Consider the following 16,115-nt stretch of genomic DNA (forward strand, 5'->3'; position numbering starts at 1 on the left):
CTATCAAAATAATTGCTTTGTCTGTGAACTGAATTTATTTTTCTATCTATCTATCTATCTATCTATCTATCTATCTATCTATCTATCTATCTATCTATCTATCTATCTATCTATCTATCTATCTATCTATCTATCTATCTATCTATCTATCTATCTATCTATCTATCTATCTATCTATCTATCTATCTATCTATCTGTTTTTTTATTTTATTTTTTATTTATTGGACTGAATTGTTTGAAGTTCACACCATGGAGAATGATGGCAAGAGAACCACACCCAAACTGAAGAACAAACCACCAAACCGAAGCCATAGACATGTAGCAATCATAAACAGTCTGAGATTGCAGTCTTCTTCTTTATCACACAATCATCTCAACTACAATCAGAGCCGGTTCTAGACATTAGGAGGCCCTAGGCAAAATTCATGTTGGAGGCCCCCCACCCCCAATAAAAAAAACACTTGAAACAAATATGATTCCTAACCTTTTTATTTATACAACATTTAATTTTAAAAGCAGTATATTTTTACTTACACAGTACATAAGTTTGGACACATTACTATTTTTAATGTTTTTGAAAGAAGTCTCTTATGCTCATCAAGCCTGGATTTATTTGATCAAAAATACAGAAAAATAATATAGTGAAATATTATTAAAATTTTAAATAATGGTTTTCTATTTTACTATACTTTATATTTCTGTGATGCGAAGCTGAATTTAGTGTCAAGTGATCATTCTGATTTATTATCAAATGTTAGAAAGGGTGCTTAATATTTATTTTATAATCTGTGATACTTTTTTTCAGGATTTTTGATTATTAAAAAGTTGTTTTAAAAAAGTCTTCACTATCATTTTTTATATATTTAACACATCCTTGCTGAATATTCCTGTTTTTTTTTCTGTATTTTTGATCAAATAAATGCAGGCTTGTAGAGCATTATAATAAACTTCTTTCAAAAAACATTAAAAATAGTAATGGGTCCAGACTTTTACCGGTAGCCTACTGTATGTACATATTAATCAAACTTTATCTAAGGTAATCTCTTTTTTGTTTAATGAAGATGTTATTGTTGTTGTTGTTATTTTGCTGTTTTATTCAATTTATTCACAGTTCCAGAATCCCACTTCAGTAAATGAGCATAAGTGCTTTTATATCGCATTGCTACTTTAAATATGCTATACACAAATCAAGTGGAAGAGAAAGACACGATCGCTACTGAGCAGAAGAAAATGTATAAACTGATATTATTGGCGTAATGTCAGGGTATAATCTAATCATCAGCAGAATTTAGAAGATAGACCCATGAGATCCTTTATTTGAAACATTTAAAAATGTTGTAGTGTGTTGGCTTTTTAACTTAGAATACAGACGCCTTGTCTTTTAATTTTGTAGCTTTTTTACTAGTCAGCTCCCGACGCGATGTTATTCATTCATTGTACGCGCAAATTCAAAGCGTCGCGTCTGGGCACGTTAATGACGCTCGCGCTCTTTTAAACTCGTAATAAAGCGGTGAATGATTTTTACAGAAATGACGCTGATCTACAGGACAAGTTTATATTTAGAATACATTGCAATCACTCCAAAATAGATGACGACAACTCACACACCTGCATTTTGAGCTGTGCTTCTTTGTGTGCTTAGGCTTTTGCCTCGCAGCACCTGATGGATGCGTTCGTTACACATACTTTCAGAAGCCGGCACCCGCTTTGTAACGGACACATTAATTGGTTTAACTGCAGTAATGTAACAGTCTATGGTGAAGATAAACATCGTCACTATTTTTAGTTAATTAATAAATATTGAAATAAATTGTAGATAGGATATTTTTACATTATATTATTATTTTTTTTTTTTGTCCCTCTGTCTGGGCCCCATCCCGCCAATCGGGCCCTAGGCACGTGCCTAGTTTGCCTTTGCGTTAATCCGGCTCTGACTACAATAACTGATCCACAATGAGATTGCATTTCAAGTTTGGGCACATCAAAAACTTTCAACATATCAAGTGAATTTAAAGAATGAAATATAGGCATAAAATATCTGGAAAGTGCCTCACTTTTTGTGAGGGATCTTGTTTGGTATTTGGCATTTGTGTCTTACACATGAATGAATGTCTAGTCTAATCTGAATTGGCAGTGAATCACTGTCATGTTCAATTGGGTGCATGGGTCCTGACTTACTGTGGCACTGAATCATATGATGTTTGCCATCTTTTAATCATATATGTTGAAAATGAGTAATAAATAGTTCATCTTTGATATAGATAATTAGATCTAAGACCGTTGTTTAGAAATCAAAACCACAGCTGTCATCAAAATACCGGAGCAAACTGAACTGCTCTGGAACAGTCACACTGTAGAACAGCCAAATATATTGCACTCATGAAAAATCCAAAGCCTCAGGGCAGTGAATTTTCTAGTGTGTGCAGTCGGCTACGCCCTGTCATGAACTCCCCGAGAGGAAAGGAGAGACGCTGGGCTGAGTCAGAGGTGTCTCAGCTACGCATTACCAAAACACACCCAAACATCCAGTGCCACACATCTTTATCTTCCACACCTTGTTCCTCACACAGCCCCACCTAAAACCTCTGCAGGAAAACATGCTCAGACCCTTTCCCTCCGGCTGCAGAGAACAGCATAGAGTACATCTACCTCTAGCAGGTCTCTGCCAACACCACACCCTCACACACACTGTAACAGGACAGGAGAAAGAAAAAGCACTGATGATCATCATCATACAAGAAATAACCTGCCTCTCAGCTACATAAAGCAAAACACTGCAATATTCATATCATGTGCTCCATATGAGTTTTGCACTAACCGACTGGAGTGAATATGTGGCCCCAGTAGGAGTTTGGACATTTATGTCGCATTTTAAAATGTATGAGTATCAGTGAAACTCGTTAATTCAGAAAAACAGAGTAGATTTTTTTTCCTCAAGTGAATGCAATGCGCTTCCGTATATTATATATATATATATATATATATATATATATATATATATATATATATATATATATATATATATATATATATATATATATATATATAATATACGGAAGCGCATTGCATTCACTTGAGGAAAAAAAATCTACTCTGTTTTTCTGAATTAACGAGTTAATTATCTCAGAATTATGAGATAATTTTTCATGGAAAAAAAGTTTTTGCTCTGTTTTTCTGAATTAATGACTTAATTATCTCAAAATTATGAGATAATGTTTTTTTGAAATAAAAATATTTGCTCTGTTTTTCTGAATTAATGACTTAATTATCTCAAAATTATGAGATAATGTTTTTTTGAAAAAAAAAATTTTGCTCTGTTTTTCTGAATTAATGACTTAATTATCTCAGAATTACGAGATAATTTTTCATAAACAAAAAGGTTTTATTCTGTTTTTCTGAATTAATGAGTTAATTATCTCAGAATTATGAGATAATTAAGTCATTAATTCAGAAAAACAGAGCAAATGTTTTTAAATAAAAAAATATCTCATAATTCTGAGATAATTAACTCGTTAATTCAGAAAAACAGAATAAAAACTTTTTATTTATGAAAAATTATCTCATAATTCTGAGATAATTAACTCATTAATTCAGAAAAACAGAGCAAAAACTTTTTATTCATGAAAAATTATCTCGTAATTCTGAGATAATTAACTCATTAATTCAGAAAAACAGAGTAGTTTTTTTTTCTCAAGTGAATGCAATACGCTTCCGTAATAATAAAACAAAACAAAATAAAATAAAACTTTCAAAACAAAACATTTCCCAATTTTTGTTTTAAATGATAAAACAGAAATAAATATTCCAAATTAAAAACACGTATTGCAAAAGCATTTGTTTTGATATTTTGTCATATATTTGGAAAAATTAACATGACATACACTCTTAAAAATAAAAGTTCTGAAAAACTGTTTCCTCAGCAATGTCATAGAACCATTTTTGGTTCCCCAAATAACCTTTTAGTGAACAATTCTTAAAAAAACAAGTTTTTTTTTTTTTTTTTAGTGTGAAGAACATTTTCAAAATGTACAGAATCTTTTTCCATTATAAAGAACCTCTTGTGTAATTGAAAGGTTCCATGGATGTTAAAGTTTCTTTACGAAACCATCAATGCCAATAAAGACCCTTAATTTTTAAGAGTGAGCTGTTCAATATTGTTTATTATTATTATTATTATTTCAATAAGTCAGTAATTTTGTGTTAAAAGAAACTTAACTTCAGTTGAACGAACATAGAAATGATGAACTCATTTGATTAGACTCTGCAGATGATATGTGCACATGATAGCTCTTTTCAATCCAGTCATCAGTCTGGTGGATTTTGAGAAAAACCCTCTTTTATTTCTTTTTTTAGAGTCATGACTTCCAGCACATTAAAAGAGAGCCTCTTATGTCAAAGATGTAAATGACTTTTGGAAATACTAAGTTGCTGACAGTCTGTTAAGGCCAAAAAGGGTACAATGCCTTTCATTATGTGTATAGTTCACATTTTGTACTTTCAGGCTTGTGGAAGAGAAAAACACATTTAAAATTGAGTTTGATGAGTATGATGTGCAACCGCATCCGATGATGACCGCTGAATCAGAGCGAAGTCTTACTAAATGTAGTGATATTGCTAATAGTGCTGATTTTGTGTCTCATGAGTGAATCTGTCTGTAATACTGACCCACAAGATTTGGTAATGACTCTGTGTCATTTCCTGCACAGCAATAAATACCGTTTACTGCACTGCTATAATGAAATGAATATGGTTCGAATTTAACGTTTAATTACTGAATTGTAAAGAAGCAGGTAACTTTGTAATTGTAACTTCAGCAGGTTATATCTTTTTTTTAACAGGGGTCCAGAAACCCACATAAAGACACAAGAGGGTGCTATAAGTGGCCCATGGACAATTCGAGACATAAATGATTTTAGAAAATGTATTTCTAAGGGTTATTAAAGTCAGCATTTTATTTAAATATATACCATCATTCAAATGTTTGGGGTTGGTTGGATTTTTTAAATAAAAGTACATATTTTAGGTTCACCGAGATTGCATTTATTTGATCAAAAATACAGTAAAAACAGTAATAATATGGAATATTAGTTTTAAATAACTTTTACATTTTTAATGTGATGGCAAAGGTGAATTTTCATTAGCTCATTCCTCCAGTGTTCAGTGTCACACAATTCTTCTTCAGAAATCATTCTAATATGCCAATTTTTCCCCTCAAGAAATCGTTCTTATTTTTATTAATGTTGAGAACAGATGTGCGGCTTAATACTTTTTGGAAACTGTAATAGGCCTACATCTTGAATGTTATTTAAAGGACAGTAAGAAATGAAAAACAAATCTGCATAAATTAAGTGTTTATTCTTTTTTTATGTATGAACATATAGAAAATATGAATAAAGGCTCCTTACAATATCATCATACTTGGTGGTTCTTGGCCTCAAAAGTTTGAAAACCACCAAAAGTGTACAAACTGTATCCATCTTATTTTTCAGGTAAAAGCGGGCGTGGCCATTTGTAATTTTAAAGTGTCTGGCTTCTGATGTCATTCGCTTCCAGTTATTTTTATCTGTTGCCAACAAAACTGCTCATTATGTTGCTTGATATTGCAAACTGGATGTTTTCAAAGAACATACAGTAGTTGTTTTCCTCATGGGGACCAAAAAAAAAAAAAAAAAAAAAGTCCTGGCATTACTATTCTTATGGGGACATTTTGTCCTCACGATGAAAAAATACCTGAACCACACACACACACACACACACAAATTGAATTCTACAATGAAAATGAAGCAAAATCACACGCTGACGAATCCTGTAATAACCACTGTTTATTATTCAAATGTTACACTCGAATTTACAGGCAAATGGGTAACAAGCAGAGTGTGTCAGGTCCTGTGAGTGTGTTTATGAATACCTTGATTAAAACAGAGGGAAGGGAGTCTTTAAAAACCATTACACTCTCTAGAACCAAAGGATCACATAAAGACTTGTGCAGCAAACACATACTCTAACTGTAGAACAACAGATCACAAATACTTGATACATTATAAATTAAAAATACTGTTTATACATAAACGTGTACGTGTTGCACTTATGTCCGCAGTGGTAGAGTGGGGAGGTCTATAATATGTCTGATGTTTTATAGTGGCACTTTCCATAGTTGAATCTCGATGTGAAATTATCGGCTGAGGAACTGCTAAACTCAGCAAACCTGTCAGAGTAAGACTGAAGGAACTACGGATACGGTAACAGTAAGAAACAAACAGTGAAATGTACTAAATCATCATTTGGACTTTTAAAGACCTCTTTAACTTAAAATGCAAAGTCCACATTTAGAGGATTATGTCCAAAAGTTTAGGCACTAAAATAGATGGTTAACTAGCAACACGTGATTAAGCTTACCATCTCAAGTAAAGCAAATCATTCCGATAAATATGAAATATTAGAGACATATGTGGATGTTCAGACATGATTGGGGGATGTACAAGTTAAAGGGTCAAGACATTACGCATCACCATCCGCTGAAAATGAACCACAAATAAAATAAATGATAGAGCTATGATGCAACACTGAGCCATGTATACAGGCAAGCGTATTATACCACAGAACATATATATATATATATACATATACATATATATATATATATAATTTTGGCAGATTTTTTTTCTTTTTTTCTCATGAATGAACTGATGAGGTGGCTGGTTAGATCTTGGGTTTAAAATCAGCCGTTCCTGAATCATTTAAGCATATTTACACAAATAACAATTCCTTAACTCTATATTATAATAAAAAAGGAGAGAAAAAAAAAAAAACATTCACACAAAAATATAACATTTGAAATAATTATTAGCACCAGTGTATTCAGATAAAAGTCTTGCTACGCCAATGTACAAAGTTGCATAGTGTTGAGTTTTGCTCATGTTAATGTGATTCGCAGAACACCTGTAATAAGCAGCAGCGTCTGAAAAAATAAAAACCAACACAAAACTGAAATGTCTCACAACCATGAAATGTATGAAATCAGCCGAGCCATGCAGGGACTTCTAGTACTGAACAATTTATATACACACGAGCTGAAATACTGTATTTACGTGTACGACTCACTCTCGACGCGCTTTATCAGTTCCAAACCTAGCACGAGGGGCGAAAGGAGATGCGCATTACGAACAAATTAAGATTCCTTCACTGTTAGCTTTGAGCGTTACCGATGATCATATACACTAGCTTAAGTAGCAAACTTCCCCCAACAAACGTCTTGGCTTCTGATTGAGTCGTATAATTCTGATTCTGTGGCAAAGATCAGAGAGGTTTGAGAGGAAGAGCTGGAGGTGGTGCAGTCATGTGGGTTTAAGGTCTCTAAAAGCTGGCTATAATGCACACACACAAACACAAATACGCACACACACACACACACACACGGCTGGTGAGCGCCATTGCTTGGAGTTCTCTTCACGTATCATTTCTGCATATCAAAAAAAATGAAAAGCTGCTTTTGTCTTCTGTTTGTAAAACATGATCTCGAAGAAACGTGTAGAAATACAAACAAACAATAACCTAATAAAAGGAAAGAAAATGCAAATAAGAGATTTTGAAAGGAAACACAGCCTGTTTTGGTTGAGGGTGGTGTCTGATGAGGACTTTGAAGAACACAGGGAGTGTAGCGTGTGGCGTGGCGGTTAAGGCTGCTCTAGAGACGGAGTGTTGAAGCAGCCTTCTGGCAGAGTGTTCTTGATGTCGTTGAGGTTAGCAATGTCCGCTCGAATCTCTCGGATCTGACGGTCGTAGTCGCTGATCATGTCCTCCTGGCTCTTGGCGACGTCATTCAGCTCCTTCAGCTTCCTGTCCAGCTCACTTTCTGACATCTTTTCCTTGGCGTCTTTTAAGGCATTATCGATCTGATTCAGCTTGCTCAGATCCACCTTGTCGATGTTGCCTGGAAGAGGATAAGGTAGTGTTGTCATTTTGTGTGCTAAGACGTCACTACATTTCACAGAACTACATTCTTCTTGCACAATATAATGGGGAAATTAAATGTATTACTGATACCAAGTGGAATTATTAAGCTAAAAATCAAGTTAAACATTTTCTTTTCTTTGTGTTTTCGGTTAACAGCTAACAGCTTAGCCTATTAGCTTACCAGTGTTAGTTTACAATTATATACTATACACAATGTTTTGAATAAGCATTTATTTTTAGATTCTCAGTTTTCATTTTAATTTTAGTTTATTCTATTTAGTTTTAGTTTAATTTAATTTCACTTTTTAGTAATTTTAGTTTATTTCAGTTACACACACATACATTTACATATACATAAATATATATATACACACACACACACGTTCAAAAGTTTGGGGTCCGTAAGATTTTTAGTGTTTTTAAAAGAAGTATCTTCTGCTCATCAAGGCTGCATTTATTTGATTAAAAATACAAACAAAAACAGTAATATTGTGAAATATTATTCCAATTTAAAACAGCTGTTTTCTATGTGAATACATAGTTAAGTGTAATTTATTCCTGTGATCAAAGCTGAATTTTCAGCATCATTATTCCAGTCTTCAGTGTCACATGATCCTTCACAAATCATTCTAATATGATGATTTGATGCTCAAGAAACATTTATGATTATTATCAATGCTGAAAACAGTTATTTACATTTTTATTTCATGATGCTATGATGAATAGAAAGTTCAAAAGAACAGCATTTATCTGAAATCTAAAGCTTTTGTAACATTAAACACTACCGTTCAAAAGTTTAGGGTCAGTAAGAATTTAAATTTGATTTTTGGGGGAAAGAAATAAAATAAATCAATACTTTTGTTCATCAAGGATGAGTTAAACTGATCAAAAGTTACAGTACAGACATTTATAATGTTAGAAAATATTCTATTTTAAATAAATGTTCTTTTGAACTTTCTATTCATCAAAGAATTTTGAAAAAAAACATTTATACTGTTTTCAACATTGATAATAATAATGAATGTTTCTTGAGCATCAAATCATCATATTAGAATGATTTGTGAAGGATCATGTGACACTGAAGACTGGAGTGATGATGCTGAAAATTCAGCTTTGAACACAGGAATGCATGCATACATATTTAAAATTAATGTATAAAAAGACAAGAATATAAAACATTTTCATTTGAGTTTCTCATTAAAATTTCATGATAACTGGAAAAGCTCTCGATTAGCTAGAACAAAATATCATGATAACGATCTTGCATGGCACAGGAAATACACAGTTAGGATTATATCAAGCTAGTTGAAATGCTTAAAACGCAGAAATGAAAATGATTCATTATTGTAACAAAATTTTGGATTATTGATTAGCAACTAGATAGTCTTACCGAGCTGGCTTAATAATTCATTGATTGTGCTCAGCACTGTCCTGACAGCATTTTTGGCTTTTCTGGCATTGCCCTCAGCTTCTTTAGCATTATCAGATGCCTGTGAAGAACAGCAAAGTCAATCAAAATACAAAGTCTGCAATGAGGTATTAAAACAAGTGGTCGACAAAAAGTCCAAAACGCACCATGGATGCCATCATCATGTCAGCGTCCGCCTCTGCTTTCTTCTTCTCTAGCTCTTTCTCAGCAGCTGTGAGCTGGTCCATCATATTGTTCACCTCTCCATCCAGTTTCATGGTGTCCTCAAAAGCTTTTTCTGCATCTGTCTTAGTCTTCGCCGAACCCTAAATTAGGACAACGCAAATCACATAATAGTTTAGAATATATAGGCAACTCTTTGATAAAGCCATGTGGCTTAAAACATCACATTTGGTAAGAACATGCAATAAACAACTGTGGTGTGACTATTTGATGAAGATACAGACATCCCAGGACTTTATGCTTGTGATATTCTTCATCAGAAACTCAGCATGTACCTTCTGTACGTCATTAGCAATTTTCTCCGCTTCCTCTGCCTTTGCTTTAGCCTCTTTAGCATCTGCGGCAGCGTTGCCTAAAGCCGCCTCTGCTCGTCGGGTCTTCTCATTGGCTTCATTGATTGTCGCATTGATTTCTGGGATTCGCCTCATGGCATCCTCAGCAGCAGTTTTGTTGTCATTCACTCTCTTGTCGAAGTCTAAAAGTGAGACACAAAAAATAATGAATATCTAAATAAATAAATATAAATTTTTGTTTTTTAATCATTATTTTAGAATATATATATAATCAGTGTTGGGGAAAGTTACTTTTAAAAGTAATGCATTACAATATTGCGTTACTCCCCAAAAAAGTAACTAATTGCATTACTTAGTTACTTTTTATGAAAAGTAATGTGTTATGTTACTTTTACGTTACTTTTTCTTCTCACCTGGGCTGGGCTTGCTTGTTTGTTTTTTTAATAACAAGACCAACAAAAAAGTTATATTTTTGGCAAATGTTAAGGCCCTTTCACACCAAAAGTGAACTGAATAAGTAAACAGTAAAGGGTGCCGCTCAAACTAACCTTTCAGCTGCGCTGCTGTTCTGGATTAAAGAACAATAATATACAGGAGAAGGAAGTTCAACAGTTTTATTTCTAAATCTTATAAAGTAATTTTTGCTTATTAGTATGGTTGAATTAGATCATTGAAGGTCAGCAGCAAAGACATTAATAAAGTGAGATTAAATTCACAAAGTATATTTGTGACCCTGGATCACAAAACCAGTCTTATGTTGCACGGGTATATTTGTGGCAATAGCCAACAAAACATTGTATGGGTCAAAATTATAGATTTTACTTTTATGCCAAAAATCATTAGGATATTAAGTAAAGATCATGTTCCATGAAGATATTTTGTAAATTTCCCACCTTAAATATATAAAACATTTATTTTTGTGAATGGATGCAGCACAATCGCCAATAGAAATGGACAACTTTAAAGGCGATTTTCTCAATATTTCGATTTTTCTGTACCCTCAGATTCCAGATTTTCAAATAGTTGTATCTCGGCTAAATATTGCCCTATCCTAACAAACCATACATCAATGGAAAGAGTATGTATTCAGCTTTCAGATGATGTCTAAATCTCAATTTTAAAAAAATTACACATAAGACTGGTTTTGTGGTCCAGGGTCACATTTGTGTAATTTAATAGTTAATTATAAAAGTTGAGTAAAATTCTGAGATTGCATTTCACTGTTTTTATTTATTTTGAGCAGTGAGATGAGTAAGTTCACATTTACTCTAGAACTACAATAACCATCATGTTTACACAGCGCACACACCACCACCCCACTTTGTTTCTCTCAACATGGGGACAGGAGAGCTGTCAGTCAATAAATGTGAAAAAGTAACTAGCGTTACTTATTTGGAAAAGTAACTTAGATATTTTATTGCAAATTGAAAAAGTAATGCATTACTTTACTAGTTACTTGAAAAAGTAATCTGATTACGTAACTCAAGTTACTTGTAATGAGTTACCCCCAACACTGTATATATATATATATATATATATATATATATATATATATAAGGGTGTCACGATTCTCCAAATCCTCGATTCGATTACATTTTCGATTCTAAGGTCACGATTCGATTCAATTCTCGATTTTTACATTTATTTATTTATTTTTTTTAAGCACAGGTTGCTTAGGCTAGACTAGGTCTGGGCGGTATGACCAAAATAATTTTTTCACGATATGACTCATTTTATTTCACAGTAACAATATATTTCACAATATAGTTATGCTATTCTGGAGAAATTGACAGAAAGGGCTTTATGTATAATAAATAAACCCAAATAGCCTACTTTAGAAATGAAAAGTACTTCACCTTGTTTGATTTTCTTTTTCTTTTATTTGGTAAATGATTTATTTGGTAAACTATTTTGATAGCTAAATATATTAAACAGAACACAACCATCAACTTTTAGATGAACTGCCCCCAACTGATTGATATTAAATACAACTCGTATGTGCGATTAAACTTTAAAGAAAGTATTGCTGAATAACTTTTCAATCTCATGTTATTGTTTCACTTAATCATTCAGTTTATAATATCTGATATTTTATATTGAACTATTCTATTCATAATAAATTAGTTACTTCCTTTTAATTGTATAGGATATTAGTAATACTAGTGGTTTAGATGTGTTCCTTCCCCGGTAAAGTTTTGCCATGCTTATACTGCGTTTTTAAGGGGCTTGTTTTGCTCTTTTTGTGATATCTGGCAACCCGTCACCTGGAGCTTAATCAATAAAAGTTCAGAAGTGACTAGAAGGAGAGCAGCAGTAACGTTAGGCTAATAAAAACCTTACAGCAGCTACTGTTAGCATTGACTAAGTAGTTTAAATTATACACACCTTGAAACTGTGTCATTATTTTACCATAGCCCGGTGAACCGCGCTCCCTCTGTGCGTGTGCACGCGCGCGTCTTTTGTATCAGTAAAATACGATCGAGTTTGAGCGTCCTCAAGTTGTAATCACGTTTTGAATCAAATGAAGATTTTATCAGCTGGTTCAGTGGCCAATTGTTTGGATTTAGAAAATATAACGCGCGCTGTACATTTTGGCTCAGATACAGGATAATATTACATTCGCTTTAACTAGCAGGCTGTTCATTACCATGACAACCGCTTGCGCGTCCTTTCTGAACGTAACTGTACACATAATAGACAGATAGATACATCATATAAGGTTATTTCTATTCGTTAGAAGAATATTGATATATGAACTTCTTGTAAAGTAGCCTAAGCCCCGTTGCGAGCATGTACGTCCCTCTAAACTTTCTGGGTGCTGCACTGCGCTCTAGTTGACTTCTGTTCTGCAAGCCGACCGCACCGGACGTGACATGGGGGCGTGGCAGTATCGACGATTCAATTTTTTAATTCGATGATCGAGGTTGTGGTTTAATTTCGATCGATTTCGATACAAAATCGAAATCGTGACACCCTTAATATATATATATATATATATATGCACAATAACCCAAGAGCCCTCACCTCTGAGGTTGTTCAATATGTCCTGGGCCTCTTGGAAGGTAGAATTGCCTTTTTTTGCTGCCTCCTCAGCCAAAGCTTTCGCTGCGTCTGCACGTGCCAACAACTGATCAGCCGTCTGAAGAAGACAGGGGCAGAAAGACAGTTGAACAACACAGTAGATATTGGGTTTTTGCACCACTCTCTTCGATGACTTGACTGGCTAACACTCTATAAGTACAGAAATTCTGTTCTGACAAGAAATATACTGTTTATCAGGAACATATTAACTTCTAAGAATGACAAGCAATACTGTGGGTGAACAAATACACAATATTATTAACAAGTAATCATGAAAGTGCTATTTATAAAATGCCAAACTTTATCAAACATCTCAAAAAGTTAACTTGCACTCTGAGCAGGTTTCACAAGCACAGTGTCTGAGTTCATGGTTCAGCTCTTTCATTAAGAACATGACATTTAACTCAATCAGATTAGGATGAGACTATGGACTATGACCAGTGGTATCACTCATCTCTCATCAGTATCATTTATGTGGCTCCTGGGCCTCATGGCATGAGCTCCACTCTTACATATTAACCATGTGAAACAGCAGCTGAACTAAAAAAGCAACACAAGATTCTAATCTTTTCTTATTTTAGACCATCATGACTGCATTTTGAAAACAAATCTCATACAGCCGAGACAAAACAAGCACATTAAAGTTAAATCTCACGTACCTGTTGCTCAGTCTTTCCTTTTTCCAGTAGATTGCGGACCTCTGTCTCTTTGCCCCTCAGGTCCTCTCTCAGGTCGTTGTACTCCTTCTCGGTCTTGTCTATCAGTTTGTCCAGGTCTGATGCCTCCTTCTTAATCTTATTAGCCTCATCCTGTGGAAAACACAATTCAAGAGAATTTGATTATAGATGCATCCAAGATGATTGTGTAAATTCAGCAAGAATCAGTCAAATCAGCACCTCTAAAGTTTTGGTGTCGACTGTAGGCAAGCTGGTCAGGTTAGCATAGATCTTCAGAGCTTTGTTTCCTGCCTCTTCTGCTTCAGCGTGTAATTTAGCAGCTTGTTTCTCCAGGTTCTTGGCCAGATCTTTTGCTTCAATATATCTGAGCACATAAGAACAGCATCTTCATTGTAAAGCATGACCGTCTGCATTTAAAATCTCTAAACACATTCTTAAAATCAGAATATAAAATCATTTATAATGAAATTAAAACATGATATATGGAGAATGCACATACATACATACATACATACATACATATATGATATTTGAACCTTATTCTAATTTACTTTATATCTTCAGCTACTGGCTGAACAAAAAAATGTAGCATTTGTAAGATGCTTTGGTTAGAAAGAAAGTTTCTGATCAAAAATGTGAAGTCCAGAACGTACTTCCTGTTGAGATCTTCAATGTCGCTGCTTGTCTTGTTTTCACCATCGAGCGCCTTCTTTAACATATTATAAGCCTTCGTGGAAGTGTCATTTGCATCCTTTGCAATCTTTTCAATCTGATCGGCATCTGCTTTATGTCTGTGCAAAGAGCCACAGAAAAGGTTATATAAAACTGTGTATGGTGGAATGAAAAAGTCATATTAACACTGAAATGTCCTAACTCACTTTTCTGACAGTTTACGGGCTTCCTCTGCCAGAAGTGTCATATTATTTGGATCTCCAGAGCTTGTGGGTATTTTAATGTCCTAAAAGTCAAATAGAATGAAAATTTAAAAATAAGAGGCATTTTAATGGACTCCACAATCATTAGCTCAAGTTGTTTGTGGAATATTACGACATGCTCTCTTGGCGACGTAATCTCACCACTTTACTGATGGCCTCTTTGGCTTTGTCCAGCTCCTCTCTAGCAGTATTGATCAGGTTCTCTGCATCACGCACTCGGTTACGTGCTCTATCTGCCTGCGTTCCCGTGTTGTCCACCGTGTTCTTGATGTTCTGCAGTCTGTTCCACTGGTTGTTCAGGGTCTTGTTGATGTTGTTTAGACGGTCCAAAAGGCCTTTATCCACTTCTTTATGATAACAATGAAAGATAACAGAATAATTATGATGTAAAATGAAATATCTGCTCTATAATCAGTCAATTTCTTTTTTAAACATTTTTTTCTTATTTTATGCAGTTAATCAACATGTCAAATTGAATGGCTTAGATGAAAAAAAAATCTAATTTTTTAAACAAATTATTGAAATATTTTGAAAATGACCACATTGACAGACAATACCTTTGCTAGCCTGAGCCTCTTCCAGTAAGTCCATTATTGTTTTCTCTGCCTCTTTAAGTCTGTCCTCAAAGGCCTTGTCACTCACTGTATTCTCACTGTTGTCCAGATTATCGATCAAATTCTGAAGTTCAAGAAGCTTCTGTCTCTGCTGGTTCACCTGCACAGAAAGAAAACAGACGTATTAGAAGGAGTCTCTTCTGTTATAAAACAAACAGTGCTGGATTCATAAGACAACCTCATACCTTGTCTCTGACCAGGCTGTAACAGTTGGGACACTGCTGGCAGCCTGGAGTGGAGCGGTTGTAGAAGTAGTTCTCCTCACACATGTCGCAGCGACTTCCCACAAAGCCTGGGCGACAATGACAACGGCCATCTTCCTTGCACTGTGCGGACTGAGAGCCTTCTGGGTCACAGTCACAAGCTGCAAAAACAAACCAATGGTAAACGGAACAAATCTAAAATGCAAGATAAACTATACAGTAATACTGCATTTAGTAGAACTGCTGACGAGGCAGAACAGCAGGAAACCGTACGTTTGCAACCCGACGAACTGAATCCAAAGAAGTTGACCTCACAGCGCTCACAGTGTTGACCTGTGACCCCAGGCTGACACTCACATTGGCCACTTCCGATATCACACTGGCCATTTGTGGAGCCAATAGGGCTGCAGTTGCATCTGAGGAAACAAATTCAAAGATTTTAAAGGTTTCAAAAACATGCAGGATGTTCAACATCCTGTTCGCAATATGGTATCAATGATATACGAAAAGAGAGTTAGACTGAATACCTTTCACAGCCTTTGCCACTCTGTAGGTTGTAGAATCCGGGCTCGCATGCACCACAGTCTCTGTTAATGACATGTGGAAGACACTGACACTGGCCCGTCACCTGAGAGCAGGTCGTCTGCCTGTCTACTGTACCGTATGGAGAACACGAGCACGCTGCAGAGGTGGTCAAATAATAATATT

General features: G+C 34.7%; 1 protein-coding gene across 1 annotated transcript in view; it reads right to left on the reverse strand.

The window, feature by feature from the left end:
- Positions 1 to 6,671: 6,671 nt before the first annotated feature.
- lamc1 (laminin, gamma 1) overlaps positions 6,672 to 16,115 on the reverse strand; it is a 61,923-nt gene continuing 52,479 nt past the window's right edge. The window contains exons 15-28 of the mRNA XM_081373540.1: positions 15,935 to 16,088; positions 15,681 to 15,823; positions 15,390 to 15,568; positions 15,148 to 15,304; positions 14,732 to 14,937; positions 14,534 to 14,613; positions 14,309 to 14,446; positions 13,875 to 14,019; positions 13,638 to 13,787; positions 12,922 to 13,036; positions 9,880 to 10,079; positions 9,529 to 9,687; positions 9,344 to 9,443; positions 6,672 to 7,930 (exon numbers count right to left, since the gene is read on the reverse strand). Coding sequence (XP_081229666.1) covers positions 7,674 to 7,930; positions 9,344 to 9,443; positions 9,529 to 9,687; positions 9,880 to 10,079; positions 12,922 to 13,036; positions 13,638 to 13,787; positions 13,875 to 14,019; positions 14,309 to 14,446; positions 14,534 to 14,613; positions 14,732 to 14,937; positions 15,148 to 15,304; positions 15,390 to 15,568; positions 15,681 to 15,823; positions 15,935 to 16,088 — 2,183 coding nt within the window. The 3' untranslated portion in view covers positions 6,672 to 7,673. The remainder of the gene's footprint in view (positions 7,931 to 9,343; positions 9,444 to 9,528; positions 9,688 to 9,879; positions 10,080 to 12,921; positions 13,037 to 13,637; positions 13,788 to 13,874; positions 14,020 to 14,308; positions 14,447 to 14,533; positions 14,614 to 14,731; positions 14,938 to 15,147; positions 15,305 to 15,389; positions 15,569 to 15,680; positions 15,824 to 15,934; positions 16,089 to 16,115) is intronic.

This window comes from Scardinius erythrophthalmus, assembly GCF_964197995.2.
Source record: "Scardinius erythrophthalmus genome assembly, chromosome: 9".
In the NCBI taxonomy this organism is placed as follows: domain Eukaryota; kingdom Metazoa; phylum Chordata; class Actinopteri; order Cypriniformes; family Leuciscidae; genus Scardinius; species Scardinius erythrophthalmus.